This window comes from Podarcis muralis, chromosome 18, assembly GCF_964188315.1.
Source record: "Podarcis muralis chromosome 18, rPodMur119.hap1.1, whole genome shotgun sequence".
Classification (NCBI taxonomy): domain Eukaryota; kingdom Metazoa; phylum Chordata; class Lepidosauria; order Squamata; family Lacertidae; genus Podarcis; species Podarcis muralis.
In genome coordinates, this window is record NC_135672.1 from 13,038,079 (window position 1) to 13,055,459 (window position 17,381).

Sequence of the window (17,381 nt, forward strand, 5' to 3'; positions counted from 1 at the left end):
GGATTGGCCCGGAGTCGCCGCCCGGAGCCTCTCTCTCATTGGCGAGACGCGGCAGCCAATCAGCGAGCTCGAGGGCGGCGGCGCGTGAGGCGGCGAGGGGGGGAAGAGAGAAAGCCCCAATCGGAGCGCAGCGGGAGTGGGACGCGGACCAATGGGGCGCGAGGCGGGAAAGCGGGCAGCCAATAGGGAGCGTCCGTGCCGGCGGCGCCGGCAGCTTCTCCCCTCAGTGGCCGTTGCGCCTCCGCCTCGCCATGGGCCGCCTCGCCCGGCTGCTGCTGGCTGCCCTGGCCGTGGCGCTGGCCCGGCCCGCCCGAGGCACCGTCTACTTCCGGGAGCAGTTCCTGGACGGAGGTGGAGGAGGCAGGGGCGGGGCCTCCCTCTTGACACGCGTCTGGGGGTCCATTCACACGTGCACTCGCGAGTTCATCCCCTTCCGTCCTTTTCCCCAGGCTCTGCTTGGAGGGAGGAGGAAGTAGGAAGCCTGGCACGGCGAGGGCGGTGTTCTTCCCATTGACACGCATCTGGGGGGCCGTTCACACGTACACTTGCGAGTTCAGCCCCTTCCAGCCTTTCCCCCAGGCTGTGCTTGGAGGGCGGAGGGATGGGTGGTGTTCCCCCCCTTGACCCGTGTCTGGGGCCCGTTCACACGTGCATTCACAAGTCCAGCCTCTTCCCCACGGACCCCCTAGGGCCGTCTACTCCAACCCCCCACAATGCAGGAATCCTTTTGCCCAACATGGGGCTCGAACCCACAGCCCAGAGACCACGAGTCCCATGCTCCGCCAGCCGAGCTACCAAGAAGCGTTGTTACTTGGGGAAAGAGCTTTCAAAAGTGCGAGGTGCTGCACAAAAATGAAAGAGGCCTTAAAATAACCCATTCGGAGATTAGAAAAGATGGAGAGGGCAATAAAACTTTGTGTTTCTTTAAAATCTACCAAATTTAGAAAACAACAGCCACACCGTTTATTTAATTAACTTGTCACCTTTATACCCCGCTCCTTTCCTCCAAGGGAGCTGAGGGCGGCCTGCCTGGTTCTCCTTGCATCCCCCCATTTTATCCTCACAACACCCCTTTGAGGTAGGCTGAGAGTCAGGGACTGGCCCCGAACATTGCCCAGTAAGCTTCACGGCCGGCTGGATTTGAGCCCAGGTTCTCCAGGTCCTTGTTGAAACCCAGAGCTTCCCACACTTTTCATGTTGGGGACACACTTTTTAGACGTGCGTCGTTTCGCAACACGGATTCAGTCATTTGCTCTCCAAAAAACAGTAAAAACTCAATATGACATCACTTGAAAAACTTCCCTGAATAGGGCTGCCTTCAGGAGGGCATTCCACAGGGCAGGTGCGACAGCCAGAAAGGCGCTCTGCCTGGCTCCCCGTAACTTCACCCCTTGTTATTATTATTATTATTATTGTTATTATTATTATTATTATTATTAATTACTTATATACTGCCCATCTGGCTGGGTTTCCCCAGCCACTTTGGCCAGCTCCCAGCATAATATTATTATTAATAATAACACCACCAGTGTGTTGTGCAACCGATACACAAATACAGACACACAGGTACAATTCAAGTGCATTGCATGAGTGCCCAGGTGTGTTTCGCTTTCCGGCTTCCTGACGTGTGTCACTGAACACCTGGGCTTTGGGGGGGGTTGTGTTTTTCCAAGGGTTTTAAGGCTTTGCTTGCGTTTCCACCTGTCGTGACGAGTCTCCCCTTCTCTCTCAACAGCAAAATGGAAAGAGAGGTGGGTGCTCTCTCAGCACAAATCCAACTACGGGAAGTTCCGGCTGACGGCCGGGAGCTTTTACGGAGACCGCGAAACGGACAAAGGTTTGGGAACGTCCTCCAAGGACGCATTAGCAGCACGACATCAGCTTTGACTTATCCCCTGCTGTTAAGCTTTTTAAAGTCGAGGGCCACATTAGCTTCTAAGCCATTTTCCAGGGGCCACATACCCGTGTGGGGTTGGACCAGAGGCAAACATGGGGTGGGGCAGTTACTGTTAGTTTTATTGTTTTTAAGTTGGTTTGTTTCTACATACGCCAGGCATAGGCAAACTCGGCCCTCCAGATGTTTTTGGGACTACAACTCCCACCATCCCTAGCTAACAGGACCCATGGTCAGGGATGGTGGGAATTGTAGTCCCAAAATATACGCTGAAACATTTCTCTTTATTCTGCGTCTAGGCAAAGGAGAGGCATTTTCAGAGTCCAACGACACATTCCCAGCCAGACAAAACTGAATACGCACGAATTAGTTTCAAAAATGCGGCTTCGAATCACAGATAACTGACAATAAGCACTGTGTTCTCCATTCTCATTATAGTCCCCACAAAATCAGAGCTGTGCTCATTATTGGGAAGAGGGAATAAAGTATCATGGATTCTCGGTTTTCGAACGTAATCCGTTCTGGAAGTCTGTTCGACTTCTGATATGTGCGGAAACCAAGGATCAAAGGGCTGGCTGCAAAATCAATGGGAGGGGTGGGAATGAAAAACATGCCTCAAAATCCGTTTGACTTCCGAGGCGTGTTCGAAAACGGAAGTATTCACGTCTGAGTTTCCGGCGTTTGGCTTCTGAAACATTTGGCAGCCGAAACGTCGGGAAACCAAGGTTTGACTGTACTGGTAAGGCTTCACATTTATCGCCGGTGGGTCTGAGACGTTGCCTCGTGCGTTGCAGGTCTGCAGACGACGGAGAACGTCAGGTTCTATGCCATTTCGTCGCGGTTCAAGCCCTTCAGCAACAGAGGAAAGCCCTTGGTCATTCAGTACACGGTCAAGCACGAGCAGAAGATGGACTGCGGTGGCGGATATGTGAAAATCTTCCCCTCCGACCTGGACCAGAAGAATATGAGCGGGGAATCCTTGTATTATGTCATGTTCGGTGAGATGGCTGGGGTGCTTAAAAAAAACAGAGCCAGATAAAAATGGCACCGGGTGTCAATTTGATCTCAGGTCTTGTCAGCATCGCCCTTGAGCCAGTGCCACCAACTGGACTCATCCACTTCAACCCCGACTGGGCCAGGCGAGCTGGGTAGCACTTCCAGAGACCACCTTCTGCACAGGAACAGGTCAAAGTGCTGTGGACTCACAGCTTAGAGTTGTGAGCACCGGATTCACTTCCACAAGAAGACAGCAGTCGCACAGCAGAGTATAAACGACTCAGAGAGCAGCTCTGTAGAATATCTTTATTCTATCTACAACTATAATACACAACTATATACAGAGCTAAATGAGGTCTAAACGAAAATGCTGAACTGCACTTAGTGTCTGTGGCTGCTCTTAGCAGCAACCTTATCTATACACACGATCTCTCTCTAACACTCAGTCTCTCTCTCTCTCTCTTTGATGTGAGGCTGGAGCGGAATAAGTAGAGAGCAGAAACCGCCCCTCCTCTCTGAAGAATCAGCAGAGAACATCAGCAGATTCTTGGATATGGGAGGGGTGAAATCTCCTCAGGTCTGTCCCAGATTTCTGCATTGGGTGCCCTCAAAACATATTCAAAACCTCTCAAGAGCCCCTTCGCATTCTGTGATTTCATTAGGGATACCCCCCCCTTCCCACTTCTGCAAAGCTCCTGTAACCTGCTGTGTTTTGGCGTCGGTGCTCAGAACGGCTAGGAAACCGTTCCTTAAAATACCCAGCATCTTATCCGATGTGTTTCGGGAGGGGATCCAATTTCTGAAAGCTTCAAGTAGCGCCCGAGAGGCAAAACCCGACTCTTTCTCTTTTAAGGGCCTGACATCTGCGGCTCCGACATCAAGAAGGTCCACGTCATTTTAAACCACAAGAACAAACTCTATCCCATTAAGAGGCAGATCCGCTGCAAAGTAAGTGCGGGAAGCGTTTTCGAGTTCCGTTTTGAAACATCCTTCTTGGCAGTCCATCGGGGAGCGGCTTGTGGAGAACGGGGGCATGTCCTTGGAAGGGTGATAGGGAGCCCTGAGAGGAAAGTGACGTTGTGGCTACCTTTCGCTGCCCGTCACTTCCCCCTGCCTTTACCTGAAGAAGAGCCTTTCCTACGGCAGGGAAAAGGGCAGCTTCTCATACGTTTGCAGCTCTGCTGGCCAGTTTTGAGCTTCCAGAACTAGCCAGGACCCCCGAAAGCCTTACCCACACATATGGGCACACGTGACCCTTGTTGGGTCCAGAGAGTTCATTAATTATAACAATAACAATTTATTATTTATACCCTGCCCACCTGGCTGGGTTTCCCCAGCCACTCTGGGCGGCTCCCCATCAAATATTAAAAACACAATACAGCATTAAATATTTAAACCTTCCCTAAACAGCATTAAGGTAAAGGGACCCCTGACCATTAGGTCCTGTCGTGACCGACTGGGGTTGCGGCGCTCATCTCGCTTTATTGCCCGAGGGAGCCAGCGTACAGCTTCCGGGTCATGTGGCCAGCAGGACTAAGCCGCTTCTGGCGAACCCGAGCAGCGCACGGAAACGCCACTTACCTTCCCGCTGGAGAGGTGCCTATTTATCTACTTGCACTTTGACGTGCGACTGAGCAACGGGAGCTTACCCCGTTGCGGGGATTCGAACCGCCGACCTTCTGATTGGCAAGTCCTAGGCTCTGTGGTTTAACCCACAGCGCCACCCACCTCCCTTATTAAGCATTAAAACCTTCCCTAAGGAGGGCTGCCTTCAGATGTCAAACAGCGACAATTTGTTGTTGACAAAAAGACAGCTGGACATATAAAGGGCCCTGTTACCTTCAGTAACTGAGGGCCTCATCAAACCTAAATGCGGCCCTGAGTCCAGCTACACAGCTGGAATGCATTTTAGCGACGTCAACTGTGATAGAAAACCGCGTTTCTCTTCCCCTCTCGTTTGGGTTCAGGTGGACGGATTCACTCACCTGTACACACTGGTTCTAAGACCCAACCTCACGTACGAAGTGAAAATCGATAACAAGAGGGTAGCGTCCGGCGACTTGGAAGACGACTGGGATTTCTTGCCCCCGCGGAAGATAAACGACCCGACGGTGAGGAAGCCGGAGGACTGGGATGACGTTGCCGAAATCGACGACCCAGAGGACACCAAGCCGGAGGTGATTATTACCGCCCTGCTCTGGTGTGGGGGGTGAGCTGTGCCCTAGAGCTGCTGGCTTTAAGGCCTCAGAAGCAGGAAGCCCAGAGAGCCCACCCCCCCAGGCAGAACAGGTGTGTCTTTACAGCTTCTGATCCCGCTTTGGGCTGAAGGTGGGGGCAGAGGAGGAGCTGGGCCTCTCAATCCTCCCCTTTGACACCTGCTAGCATTTCAGTCACCTTAATGAACAGCTGAGTCGCATCCCTTGTGGCTTTCCCTGAGACCTGGGCAGTGTTTGCTAATTTTGCTTATTTTCTCTCTCCCCCTCTTTCTCCCTCTGCAATAGGACTGGGACGTCCCCGAGTACATTGTAGACAACAGCGCAGAGAAACCCAAGGACTGGGACGTCGTGGCGCAAGGCCCCTGGGAGCCCCCCCAGCTCAAGAATCCACTTTACCGGGTAGGGCAGCTCCTTTTCCAGTCACGGGGGGGGGGGGGCCCTGGGAGATGGAAGCTGGGTGGCTCTTTGCATTTGTCTAGCTGTTGGTTTAGCTTTTAAACTCGCTTTCTGCATAACTGCCTTTCGTTTCTAAATCGCAGTTGTTTCCACTGCGCCGCAAGACGTTTTGAGATGCCTCATAAGTGAAATTGAATTGCGAGAAGAAATGGCTGGCTTGGTCCACAAGCGCTGAGGCCCTGTAATAATGATAATTAATAATTAATAATAATTTATTTATTTATACCCCACCCATCTGGCTGGGTTTCCCCAGCCACTCTGGGCGGCTTTCAACAGAGCATTAAGAGCAGAATAATACTTCAAACATTAAAAGCTTCCCTAAACAGGGCTGCCTTCAGGTGTCTTCTAAAAGTCAGATAGTTGTTTATTTCCTTGGAATCTGATGGGAGGGTGCCACCACCGAGAAGGCCCTCTGCCTGGTTCCCCGTAACTTCGCTTCTCGCAGGGAGGGAACCGCCAGAAGGCCCTCGGGAGATGGACCCCGGGGTCCGGGCTGGACGATGGGGTTCTCTAACATCCTGTGGCTTCTTCCAGGGGGAATGGCAGCCCCGGAAGATCCCCAACCCCAAGTTCAAAGGCATCTGGCCTCACCCGCAAATCGCTAATCCGGAGTACGTGCCGGACGCCACCATTTCCATCTACGAGAACATCAGCGTCATCGGCCTGGACCTGTGGCAGGTCAGTGGGGTTTCCCATTTTCTGTTCCCCACAAGGGCCAGGGGGGGGGGGGGACTAGCCTCCAGCCTCTGCTCAGCTCCTCTCCCTCCTTTGCCCCAGAGGCCATCTGCAGTGGGCTCTGCGGCCCAGAAGGGCTGGAGAGCCAGGATGAGGGCAGGCCAGGCCGCCAGGGCAACCCCACAATCGAACGTGGTTTTTTGTTCTGGTGGCCTTTCGAAATGGGGCATGAACGTCCCCAAAAAATGGGAACCTTTGGCTGGGAGCAAGGTGTGCAGCGTCTAACAAGGGACACTCTCTCGCAGGTGCGATCGGGAACCATTTTCGACAACTTCTTGATCACCGATGACGAAGGATACGCGGAAGAATTTGGGGACGAGACCTGGGGGGAAACAAAGGTATCAGAGGTCCTGCCCGACCCAGCAGGGCCCAGGGAAAAAAGGGGGCAGCTTCCTCTCCTGGGTTTATTTACATCTATCTCCGGGCATCGCCCGCTCTCTGAGACGGGTCGCTGGCCCTGGCGTGGGCACCAGTTGCCCCAGCCTCTCTAGTCCCTGACTGGGGGGTTCTCTGCCTCCTGAAACGAGGCTCTTTCCAGCTCAGTGGAGACTGGAGGGCCGTGTTTGGGGGGCTTGGGCCGGCCGGTTCCCCCAGGTGCCCAGTTTCCTCCAGGTGAGGTGGGCAGCGGAGAGGATTCTCCCTCGAACTTGTTTGCTGGGCGGAAAACTCTGCAGGTTCTGATCCGCAATCCCCCTTCCAGGAACCCGAGGAGAAAATGAGTAAGCAGCAGATTGAGGAGGAAAAGCAGCGGGAGCGAAGGGAAGCCGAGGAGGAGGCCAAAAGGAAGAAGAAGAAAAAGAAGGAGAAGAAAAAGAAGAAGAAGGAGAAAAAGAAGAAGAGGGAAACCGTCCCAGAGACGAGGATTGTGGCACAGAAGGAGGAGCTCTGAATCTCCTTCTCAGGCCTGGACTGGGAAATTTGGGGCTGGGGGAGGGAAGGGGCAGGAAAGGGTTGTATTTATTTTTACGATGTTCAAATGTTCCTGGGAAAGCCTTATTGCGAAGAGAGGGGTGCAGAGAGGGAGGGGGGGCCTTTTCAGTGAATGTAGCTCTGGAAAAGTTCAATAAACAGGCAAAGTTCCTCTGCCCCGTTCAAATGTTCTTTGCTTTCCTGGGCGAAAAGGGTGTGTATTTGGGGAGGGGGGGCCAAACTAACCAAAACCAGGGAGCTGCTGCCTCCGGGCTCCCCTCTAGCGGCCCCCTCCTCTCTCCCACCCCACTCCCACCTGCCATGTGGCCCAAAGAAATCAGGTTTCTTTTGGGGGGAGAATCCCACTCCTGCCTTCATGTGTCCAGGGAAAGGGCATCCTTTATCTTTACATTATCCTGGGCTGATGGCAGCTGCGGCCCAAAACACAGCTTGCTAGTAGAATAGCAGAATCCTAGATTTGGAAGTGGGACACCAAGGGTCATCCAGCCCAACCCCCTGAAAAGGCAGGAATATTTTTGCCCAACGTGGGGCTCGAAGCCACAACATGGGCGTAGACAGGGGGGGGGGGTTTGGTAGGCAGGTTTTGCGGGGGGGGGGGGCAGAACCTCAGATTTGTATTGATTTTGATTGATTACCAGGGGGCAGCTGTCCCCAAGGGCTCCTGTATTTCAATCCCAGATTTAGAGAAGCCGTCCTGGTTTCTGATTTGATCCTAGAATGTGCTGCTTTTCCTTGGGACATCCCTATTTTCAGGGGAGAAACCTTGGAGGGCATTGCATCCCCTGCCTCTGAGCATGTGCAAAGAGCGCCTCCTGGAGGGGATGGAATGTTGTTGTTATTGTTGAGTCGTTTAGTCGTGTCCGCCTCTTCGTGACCCCCTGGACCAGAGCACGCCAGGCCCTCCTGTCTGCCTCCTGCAGTTTGGTCAAACTCATGTTCATAGCTTCGAGAACACCACCCCACCATCTCGTCCTCTGTCGTCCCCTTATCCTTGTGCCCTCCATCTTTCCCAACATCAGGGTCTTTTCCAGGGAGTCTTCTCTTCTCATGAGGTGGCCAAAGTCTTGGAGCCTCAGGTTCAGGATCTGTCCTTCCAGTGAGCACTCAGGGCTGATTTCCTTCAGGATGGAGAGGTTTGATCTTCTTGCAGTCCATGGGACTCTCAATAGTGTCCTCCAGCACCAGAATTCAAAAGCATCCATTCTTCGGCCATCAGCCTTCTTTATGGTCCAGCTCTCACTTCCATACATCACTACTGGGAAAACCATGGCTTGAACTATACGGACCTTTGTCGGCAAGGTGATGTCTCTGCTTTTTAAGATGCTGTCTAGGTTTGCCATCGCCTTTCTCCCAAGGAGCAGGCGTCTTTTAATTTCGTGGCTGCTGTCACCATCTGCAGTGATCATGGAGCCCAAGAAAATAAAATCTCTCACTGCCTCCATTTCTTCCCCTCCTGTTTGCCAGGGGGTGATGGGACCAGTGGCCACGATCTTCGTGTTTTGGATGTTGAGCTTCAGACCACATTTTGGATGGAATAGGCTGTCCCTATTTTCAGGGCAGAAACGTTGGAGGGGGTGCCATCCCCTGCCTCTGAGCATGTGCCAAGAGTTTCTCGGCAATGCAAAGAGCGCCTCTGAGCCTGGGTTGGGCAGGGGGAGAGGAGCGGGTGGCGACGGCCCCTGAGCATGTGCAAAGAGCGCCTCCTCTTGCGGCGGCTGCGGCGTCGCCGCTTCCCATCCCGGCCGGCAGGTGTCGCTGCTCCGCCTCCCTCCTGACTCCGCCCCCTGGTGGCCCCGCCCCCGCCCCGCCCCCGAGGAGGAGGAGGAGGAGGAAGATGGCGGCGCTTGGCCCCCTCGGCGGAGGAAGCGGCAGCGGCGGGGCGCAGGTAGCCGGCGGGGAGGGGAGGGGGTGTCCCCTTGGGGGCCAGGAGGGGCCCTTGTGGGGGGGGCGAGGGCATGGAGACCCCTCCCCACCGGAGGGGAGGGGGCAGCAGCTGGGGGGCGCCCCCACCCCACATTGCAGGGGGGGGGCTGAGCCAGGCAGGGAGACCCTCACCCCACCCCCCCAAATTGGAAGATCGCCTCATTTCCCCCCCCCCGCAATGATATGCATTGGAGGGTTTGCTGGGAGGAGGAGGGGCGCCCCCTCCCCCACCTCTCCTCCTCCCCCCACCAGAGGGGCTGAAAGGGCTGAGCCCCCCCTTTCCCCCCATAGGTCCCCCTCCCACATCCCTGGGGAGGTAGGGGGGTTTCAAACCATTCCCCCTTTCTCCCCCCCCCACAAGAGGGGCTGAGCCCCCCATAGGTCCCCCTCCCGCATCCCAAGGGCCTGGGGAGGGATGGGGGCTTCAAAGCTTCCCCCCTTCCTCCCCCCACCCCCCACAAGAGGGGCTGAGCCCCCCCATAGGTCCCCCTCCCACATCCTAAGTGGGGAGGGAGGGGGGCTTCAAAGCTTTCCCCCTTCCTCCCCCCTCAGCAGAGGGGTCTGAGCCCCCCACCCTCTCTCCCCCACCCCACCCAATGGACCCCCCAGGCAACAGCCCCCCCCCTCCCACACCCCAAGTGCCTGGGGAGGGAGAGAGGGCTTCAAACCTTTTCCCCTCCCCTCTGATTGCCCCTCCCTCCCTCTCTCTCTCACCTCCCCACTGGGCCTGGGGAAGAGGCCCCCTCCCGTGTCTTGGGGTGGGGGGGGAAAGGGGAGTCTGGAAGGCCCCCAGGGTCAAGCAGGCAGGTCCAAGACCGCCACCCCAACCCCATCTTGCACGCCCCCCCCAGGGGTGACTCAGGCCAGCCTCCCTCGCAGGGCTGTCCCGGGGGGGGGGGGAGAGGGGGGGGAGGTGGGCCCAAGACCCTCCCGGCTCTGGGGGGGGGTCACCCTCAGCCAGCCCAGGGCTCGGCCGCCCGGATTTGGCTCCCCGTCCATCTGGCGACATGGGGTGGAGTGGGGGTCATTCACCAGATGGGCTCCATCTGCCGCAGGGGGTGGGTGGTGTATTGGCAGGGTCTCCCCCAGCAGAAGCCCCCCCCCCCCCCCGCTACCAAGAAAGTCCTGGCTGTTTGTGTGAGAGAGAGAGAAGGATGGAGGCAGGACCCCCCCCCCTTCCAGAGGGCCTGACCCAGGGCCTTTCTTAGGAAGATGCAGAATACCTCCCCCCCAAATAATAATAATTGCACCCCCCAAAAATAATAATTGGACCCCCTCTTGAGAAATAAGGGCTGGAGAGGAGTCAGACCTCTGGCTGGGGGGAGACCTCAAGCCGTGCACCTGACCCTGTGCGCCCCCCCCCCAAGCCAATAATAATAGTACCCCACTCATCTGACGGATTTGCCCTACAGGAGTTGAACCAGCCAGAAGCAGGAGAGGGTGGGGCATGCGCACACCCCACAGCCCCCCCGCCTGAATCCTGGGAATTGTAGTTCTGGGAGGGGTGAACTATAGTTCCCTGTATTCTCTGAGGGTGGGGTATTTCAAAAGCTGAGAGTCCTGCGTCGTGGGGGGTCGGACTCTGTGGCCATCGGGGAGGGGGGGTCCCGGTTCCACGGCACGTCCCCACGCGACGCCAGGCCCGCTGGCGCAGGGAACCAGAGCGCCTCTGAGCGGGCGCAGAGACCCACCTCTCCTCGGGCGACAGTGTGGCTTGAGTCTCCCGGACCCCCGTTGGGAAGGGGGTCCTATTCCCCAGGTACCTGCAGGGGCACGAGGGTCGAAGGGGGCTCAGAGAAGGCGCCCAGGAGCCCTCGGGGGACGTCGGGCACGCTTAGTGCCGCCCACACAGGCCGGCAGCAACTCTCAGGAGCCTTTTGCCTGGCGATGCTGTTGAGGACGGAGCCAGGAGCCTTCTATAGGCCAAGCAGGTGCCCTTTCCTTAAAAATAAACCAGGATTCTAGTCCTCAAGATTCTGCATTTAGCAGAAGCCCCCTTATTTCCCAGCGCTACCAGGCGACGCCGTCGCAGGATTGAACCCGGAGCCTTCTGCAGGCCAAGCAGGCGCCCTGCCTCATGCTTCCTGCCCCGCCTGTCGGATGTGTTGTGTCACCAGCGGGGCGGGGTATTGCGCAATCTCTCGTGTCACAACTCCCCAAAGGGCCGGGTGCGAGTGCCGGGTTCACGAAGGCCAGAGGAGCTTCCTCAGCCTCTCTCCACTGAGCCCAGAACCTGCTTGCTGGTCTTGGGGTTGTGGGTTCAAGTCCTGCATCAGCCCCCTGCGTCGAAGGGGATTGGACTAGATGACTCGTGGGGTCCCTCGCGGCGCGGTGGTCCTGTGGCCCCCCCTGTTATGTGACTTGAAGGGATCCGTCTCTCCTGTGATCTGTCGGGGGGAACTGGAGCGGATTGCTGTTGGCCGAGCGTCGGGAATGGGCGCAGGGATCTCCCTCGAGGGATTTTGGACCCGAGTGCGAGAGCACCCACCCAACCTCCCCTGTTGGTTCTAGCGAAGTCCTTAATTTTCAGTGTTTTTGTACGCTTTTACATTTGTCGGAAGCCGCTCCGAATTGCTGTGGCGCCCAGCCAGATGGGCAGGGTACAATTATTATTATTATTATTATTATTATTATTATTATTAATTATTATTCTAGTGTTCTGGAGTGTGGCAGGTCTGTTTGGCTAGAGAGCAAAGCTTTGGGCATGTTCAGGGAGGAGAGAAACTGGCGACTTTCCTTGCGACATTTGCATGCATTCCCTTCGCCTAGGTTTTGGCCACTTTTGGACGAACCGGCAGAACCTGCATATTGCATGCTTTTATTTCCGGTATTTTGATGTTCCAAGTGCTCTCTGGAAGCCGATCTGGGCCGCTGCGGCGACCCGGGGGCCTGACTCTGCAGAAGGCAAGCTCCCTGCTCGTCTCCTCGCGGGCGCTGCAGCCGGGAGGGAGCTCTTTTGCCTCCTGGGGGTGGGGGCACCTGCCGTCCAGACCCGCCGGGCGCCGAGAGCCGCTCTCCAGGCCTCTCCCTCCTTGGACGCCGACCCAAATCTCGAGAGCCCCGTCTGCCGGGGGCTGATTTGTATTCCTGCAGAGCGGCCGGCCTGCTGTTGACGGAGAGAAAAGGCCTTGCAGTTGGCAAGGGGAAAGCCTACCCAGATGGTTCTCAGGAGCGCATGGTCTTAAGAGGAGGGATGTGGGGATGATGCGGGGAAGGGGTGGGGCGAGGCAAGGGGGGCACGGAGCTCTGCGTGCGTGTGGGGAGGGGGGGTTGTGCCTGTCCCCCTCGTGCTGGCAAAGTCCTGGCGCCGCCGAGCGAAAGGTGGGCAAGGCTGGAGCTGCCCAACTTGTGTGCCCAAAAAACACAGCTTTCGGTCCTTCGCGCAAAGGGACGTTTGAAAGGTGGGCAGGCAGGATCTGCCAAACTTTTGTGCCCACAAAAGCACAGCTTTCGGTCCTTCGCACAAAGGGACGTTTGAAAGGTGGGCAGGCAGGATCTGCCAAATTTTTGTGCCCACAAAAGCACAGCTTTCGGTCCGTTGCGCAAAGTTTGCCCCCTTTCCCATTTTAAGCTGCACGCCTGGTCCTTCAGGGGCACAATTGGGGTTGGCTGCCGGGCAGGCGGTGTTTTCCGTGAGGGAGATGCGCGCCCTCGAATGCTCTCCCCGCCACGAGATTGCAAAGGATCTGGTTGTGCAATTCGGCTGCGGGGAGAAGGCAGCCCAGGCTGTGGAAGGAAGTTCCTGGCTGCGTCGGTGGAGCTTGCCCAACTTCTCCAGCCAGCCTTCTGCTGTTTCATAAAACTGTACAGCCGGAAGGGGTCCCTCCGAAGGTCATCCAGCCCAACCCGCCAGCAAGGCAGGAATCTCGGCCACAGCACCCAACAGCTGGTCTTCAGAATCGTTTCTGCTTTGTCTTTGAAATATAAAGCGGCATGGAAATGAAAGAATAGTAAGAATCGGTGCCGGATTTATGTATAGTAAGCTAAACAACCTCTAGTTTAGGGCCCCACTCTCTTGGGGGCCCCAAAAAAAATTAAAGGGGAAAAAAAAACCTGGATGTACATTTCCAAAATATAAGATAAAAAGCAAATAAAATAAAACCTACATCCAGCAACAGTGTTTTGTGTTGTGTAGGCTCCTCGGGTGGTAGGTCACGGGCCCCGCCTGCTCCCTAAAATATCCCTGGTTTGCTCCTTTCTATATATAGGGTGCCGACATTCTGCATGGACTGGTTGCACGGCAAGATGCGCAAATGGCTTGAGATACCAGTTAGGTCCATCAATGACCATATAGCAGGCATGGTCAAACTTGGCCCTCCAGATGTTTTGGGACTACAACTCCCACCATCCCTAGCTAACAGGACCAGTGGCCAGGGATGATGGGAACTGTAGTCCCAAAACATCTGGAGGGCCAAGTTTGGCCATGCCTGCCATATAGCATATATTCAGCACAAAGAAACAGCGAAAATTTGTTGTGGACAAAGGACAGATGGACATAGAAAGGGCCCCGTTACCTTCAGGAGCGGAGGGCCACATCAGACCTCAATCTGGCCCTCCTAAGAATGATAAACATCACTGGGGTGGGAGGAGAAGGAAGAATGGCTCCTGGTCGTTCCGTTGTGGCGATTTCAGAGTTGGACCCGAGGATTGCTTCCGTCCTTGCATTGCAGGTGTATGCAGCTGTTGGGGACTGAACCTGCAACCTGTTTCACCATGTTTTTAATATTTGGAGCTGACTAGACCGGCTGCGGCAACCCAGTCTGCTGGGCGGCGTGCAAATAATAATTACCATTATTGTTGTTGTTATTATCGCCGTGCTCTATTGGCAGTTAGCTTATCTATCCGAGTTTCTGTTCCCATCAGATACACCCTTTCGCTTCCGATATACAGTCGTACCTCAGGTTACAGACGCTTCAGGTTGCGTTTCTTTCGGGTTACGGACCGCCAAAACCCAGAAATACTGGAATGGGTTACTTCCAGGTTTCAGCAGTCGCGCACACGCAGAAACCCTAAATCTCGCTTTGCACATGGGCAGAAGCACTGAATCGCAACCCGCAGATGTGCCGCACGGATCACATTCGCAACCTGAACGTCCACTGTACTCCGAGCTCCTTGCCTGCTTGGAATTCGGACGTTTCCAACATGAAATCCTTTTGCTTCCCGGGGTCTCTTATTTTGGGGTGGCTGCATTTGACCTGCTTTTTTGGGGGGGGGGAAGGTTATGTTCCCCCTTCCCTTTGGAAGCCAAGCTTTCCCAGGAACTGGGGGCCGACTCGCCTTGGTTCCGCAGGCGGATATTGTTCCGAAACGGAGCGTGCAGCCTTTGGGTTGGGCCAGCCTGACCTTCGGCGTCGTGGAGGGCAGGGAGCGGCTATTGATTGAGCCGCCTGTCCTTGAGGCCGAGGAACCGGGGAACAGGCTCCTTCTGTTGACAATAGCCCAGGGAGGGCGGCAGAAAGACGAGCGGGGAGCTCAGCATTCTTTGCCATGAGGACCTGGGATCGCACGTCCGTAAAAACAGGAAAAAACGCAGCGAGGCAAAATAGTCAAAATCAATAAATGCATTGCAGAGGCCACGTCCGAAAGAGGGGGGCAGGGAGAACAAGCCTAATAATTTCGTCATTTGCACCCCGCCCATCTGGGCTGGGATGCCGGAATCCCTGCTTCCGCCTACAGTGGCAGGGAGTTCCCCAGGCACACCCGTCCCTAGGAAGGGCGGGCAGGACCTCGGAAGTGTGGGGGCGAGTTTCCTGCCCTCGATCTGGAGAGATCTGACGGACCTGACTTTGCCCAACGGCTGGAGCCGTTGAGGGTCTTAATCCCAAATTATATTGGGGGGGGACGGACTTTCTCTGCTTCGGGGCTTGCCTGCCCTCTGTGGCCCCGATCCCCCTTCCCACAAACCCATCCCTCTGCTTTCAGATGAGCGTGGAGGGAGGGTCCTTTCTTGGGGGTCTCAATAGGGACTGGATCCGCTGAAAGGGGGGTATTTGTATCTGAATACGTGTTTCACCTTGTTTCTCTCCCACGTCTCTTTTCCCCTCTCCTGTCTAGCTCTCCGCCGGGACCCCACTCTACGAGACGTATTACAAGCAGGCAAGTGCCGGGGCTCCCTTCGCCCCGTTCCCCTGGAAACCCCCAGGGAGGAGGCAACAGTCGGGGTCTCCAGCACAGGCCGGCAGCAGCAGCTCTCCCGGGCCTCTCCCAGCCCTGCCTGGGTTGGGAGAACCTCGCCAAGTAGGCAGGGCAGGTGGGACCCCAGGCGCCTTGGGGCCCCCAATCGGGCCCCGTCAGAAAGACCCGGGGCAAGACGTTGAGCGGAGGAGCTTGCTTGGCACCCCAACAGCCCCCCAAAACCTGGGGGGTTGCCGATGCCTTGTGGAGGGCGCTGTCCCTTTTTAGGAATGTTTTAAATGATGTTTTATCGTGTCTTTTAATATTCTGTTGGGAGCCAGCCAGGTGGGCGGGGCATAAATAAATCTATTATTGTTATTATTTATTATACCTCAGCTCAGGTGTGGCTGTTTGTTCTCCACAGGTGGACCCAGCCTGCACGGGCCGGATCGGGGCCGGCGAAGCCGCCCTCTTCCTCAAGAAGTCGGGTCTCGCCGACATCATTCTGGGGAAGGTAAGTTCTGCTCAGCCCGGGATTTCGGGGAGAAGGAGTTTGGGGGGGCGGCGTCCCAGCCTCCTCCTTCCCCCTTTTAGTCGCAGGGGCCGCAAAGCCATTCCCCGCTCTGGAAAATGCCGTGGGAGCAATCGGCCCGCAAGCCCATTTCACAGAAGCGTAGAATTGCTGGAAGGGACCCCGTGGGTCATCCAGCCCAACCCCAAGGCGGGGATCGAACCGGCAGTTTTGGCGATCTCGCCAAGTCTCCGGAATTCAAGGCTCCAGCAGCACATCTGAGAAAAGCAATAGTGCTGTCCGTGTAGAAAGACTGAGCCATTATAAAGTGAATTAGTGGGGATTTTCGGTAGTGCTATATTGTATTATTTATGCAAATTGATTGTCTCTGGAGTCAAAGATCTGACTGGGACAAACCTTGTTATGTTGAGCTCGTATTTTGCACAATTTGTATATGGTGTCTATTTGATAATGTGCCTAATAAAGGATCTTGATTTAATAGCTCTGGATCGGGGTGTGGTTTTTATTTTCCTTCTCTTTGTGTTTTTTTTAGATCTGGGATCTGGCTGACCCAGAGGGCAAAGGCTTCCTGGACAAACAGGTACGTGGCGATGCCCAGCCGAGGAGTTTAAAGATCCCTACAGCTCTTTAGGCTTGGAAGAGGGACCCCAGACTCATCTAGCCAGTTCGCCTCCAATGCAAGGACCCGGATGTTGTTGTTGTTTAGTCATTTAGTCGTGTCCGCCTCTTCGTGACCCCCTGGACCAGAGCACGCCAGGCCCTCCTGTCTTCCACTGCCTCCCCCAGTTTGGTCAAACCTTCGAGAACACCGTCCCACCATCTCGTCCTCTGTCGTCCCCTTCTCCTTGTGCCCTCCATCTTTCCCAAAACCAGGGTCTTTTCCAGGGAGTCTTCTCTTCTCCTGAGGTGGCCAAAGTCTTGGAGCCTCAGCTTCAGGATCTGTCCTTCCAGTGAGCACTCAGGGCTGATTTCCTTCAGAACGGAGAGGTTTGATCTTCTTGCAGTCCATGGGACTCTCAAGGGTCTCCTCCAGCACCAGAATTCAAAAGCATCAATTCTTTGGCGATCAGCCTTCTTGATGGTCCAGCTCTCACTTCCATACATCACGACTGGGAAAACCAGAGCTTGAACTATAAGGACCCAGATATGTAGGTTATAATGCCGTTGGTTTAATTAAATACATTATTTACTCTGTTGCATGTGAACCAGGGCTTCTTCGTGGCGCTGCGGCTGGTGGCCTGCGCGCAGAACGGGCACGACGTCGCCCTCACCAACCTCACCCTGCCGCTGCCTCCGCCAAAATTCGTAAGTGCGCCATGCGTTTTACCTGTTCGCTTTCCGAGACCTTCCTCCAGGGGGGAATGGCAACCCCTTTCTCCTGGATCCCCGGCTTCCGAATATTCGGATTTGGGGTGCCGGAACGGGCCGGCGGAGACGTTATGGGGAAGGGGTCTTGACGGCGCGCCGTTTCTCCTTCGTTCCAGCCCGACAGCACCAGCCCCCTGCTGATCTCCTCCTCCTCGGACGCTCACTGGGCCGTCAGGGTGAGTCTCCCATTGGGGCATGGGGAGGGAAACGAAGGCCC

General features: G+C 55.6%; 2 protein-coding genes across 7 annotated transcripts in view; both read left to right on the forward strand.

Annotated features, from left to right (window-relative positions):
• Positions 1 to 195: 195 nt before the first annotated feature.
• On the forward strand, positions 196 to 7,202 carry CALR3 (calreticulin 3). Its single transcript, XM_028713767.2, has 9 exons — positions 196 to 351; positions 1,736 to 1,837; positions 2,689 to 2,892; positions 3,744 to 3,838; positions 4,858 to 5,067; positions 5,392 to 5,505; positions 6,097 to 6,240; positions 6,543 to 6,635; positions 6,998 to 7,202. Exons 1-9 carry the CDS (start codon positions 252 to 254, stop codon positions 7,184 to 7,186), a joined length of 1,251 nt encoding a protein of 416 aa, XP_028569600.2. The 5' UTR covers positions 196 to 251; the 3' UTR covers positions 7,187 to 7,202.
• Positions 7,203 to 9,031: 1,829 nt separating this feature from the next.
• The window catches only part of EPS15L1 (epidermal growth factor receptor pathway substrate 15 like 1), a 37,267-nt gene continuing 28,917 nt past the window's right edge, over positions 9,032 to 17,381 (forward strand). For all 6 annotated transcript variants that reach the window (XM_077921954.1, XM_077921956.1, XM_077921957.1 and 3 more), the window contains exons 1-6: positions 9,032 to 9,112; positions 15,205 to 15,246; positions 15,689 to 15,778; positions 16,329 to 16,376; positions 17,006 to 17,101; positions 17,281 to 17,340. In XM_077921954.1, coding sequence (XP_077778080.1) covers positions 9,062 to 9,112; positions 15,205 to 15,246; positions 15,689 to 15,778; positions 16,329 to 16,376; positions 17,006 to 17,101; positions 17,281 to 17,340 — 387 coding nt within the window. In that variant the 5' untranslated portion in view covers positions 9,032 to 9,061. The remainder of the gene's footprint in view (positions 9,113 to 15,204; positions 15,247 to 15,688; positions 15,779 to 16,328; positions 16,377 to 17,005; positions 17,102 to 17,280; positions 17,341 to 17,381) is intronic.

Excerpts from the sequence above, each read along its gene's own strand:
- CALR3 (XM_028713767.2), top strand. The coding sequence starts at position 252 with ATGGGCCGCCTCGCCCGGCTGCTGCTGGCTGCCCTGGCCGTGGCGCTG. Across the intron at positions 2,893-3,743 it reads CTTGTATTATGTCATGTTCG|GGCCTGACATCTGCGGCTCC; the intron begins GTGAGATGGCTG and ends TTCTCTTTTAAG. Across the intron at positions 3,839-4,857 it reads AGAGGCAGATCCGCTGCAAA|GTGGACGGATTCACTCACCT; the intron begins GTAAGTGCGGGA and ends GTTTGGGTTCAG.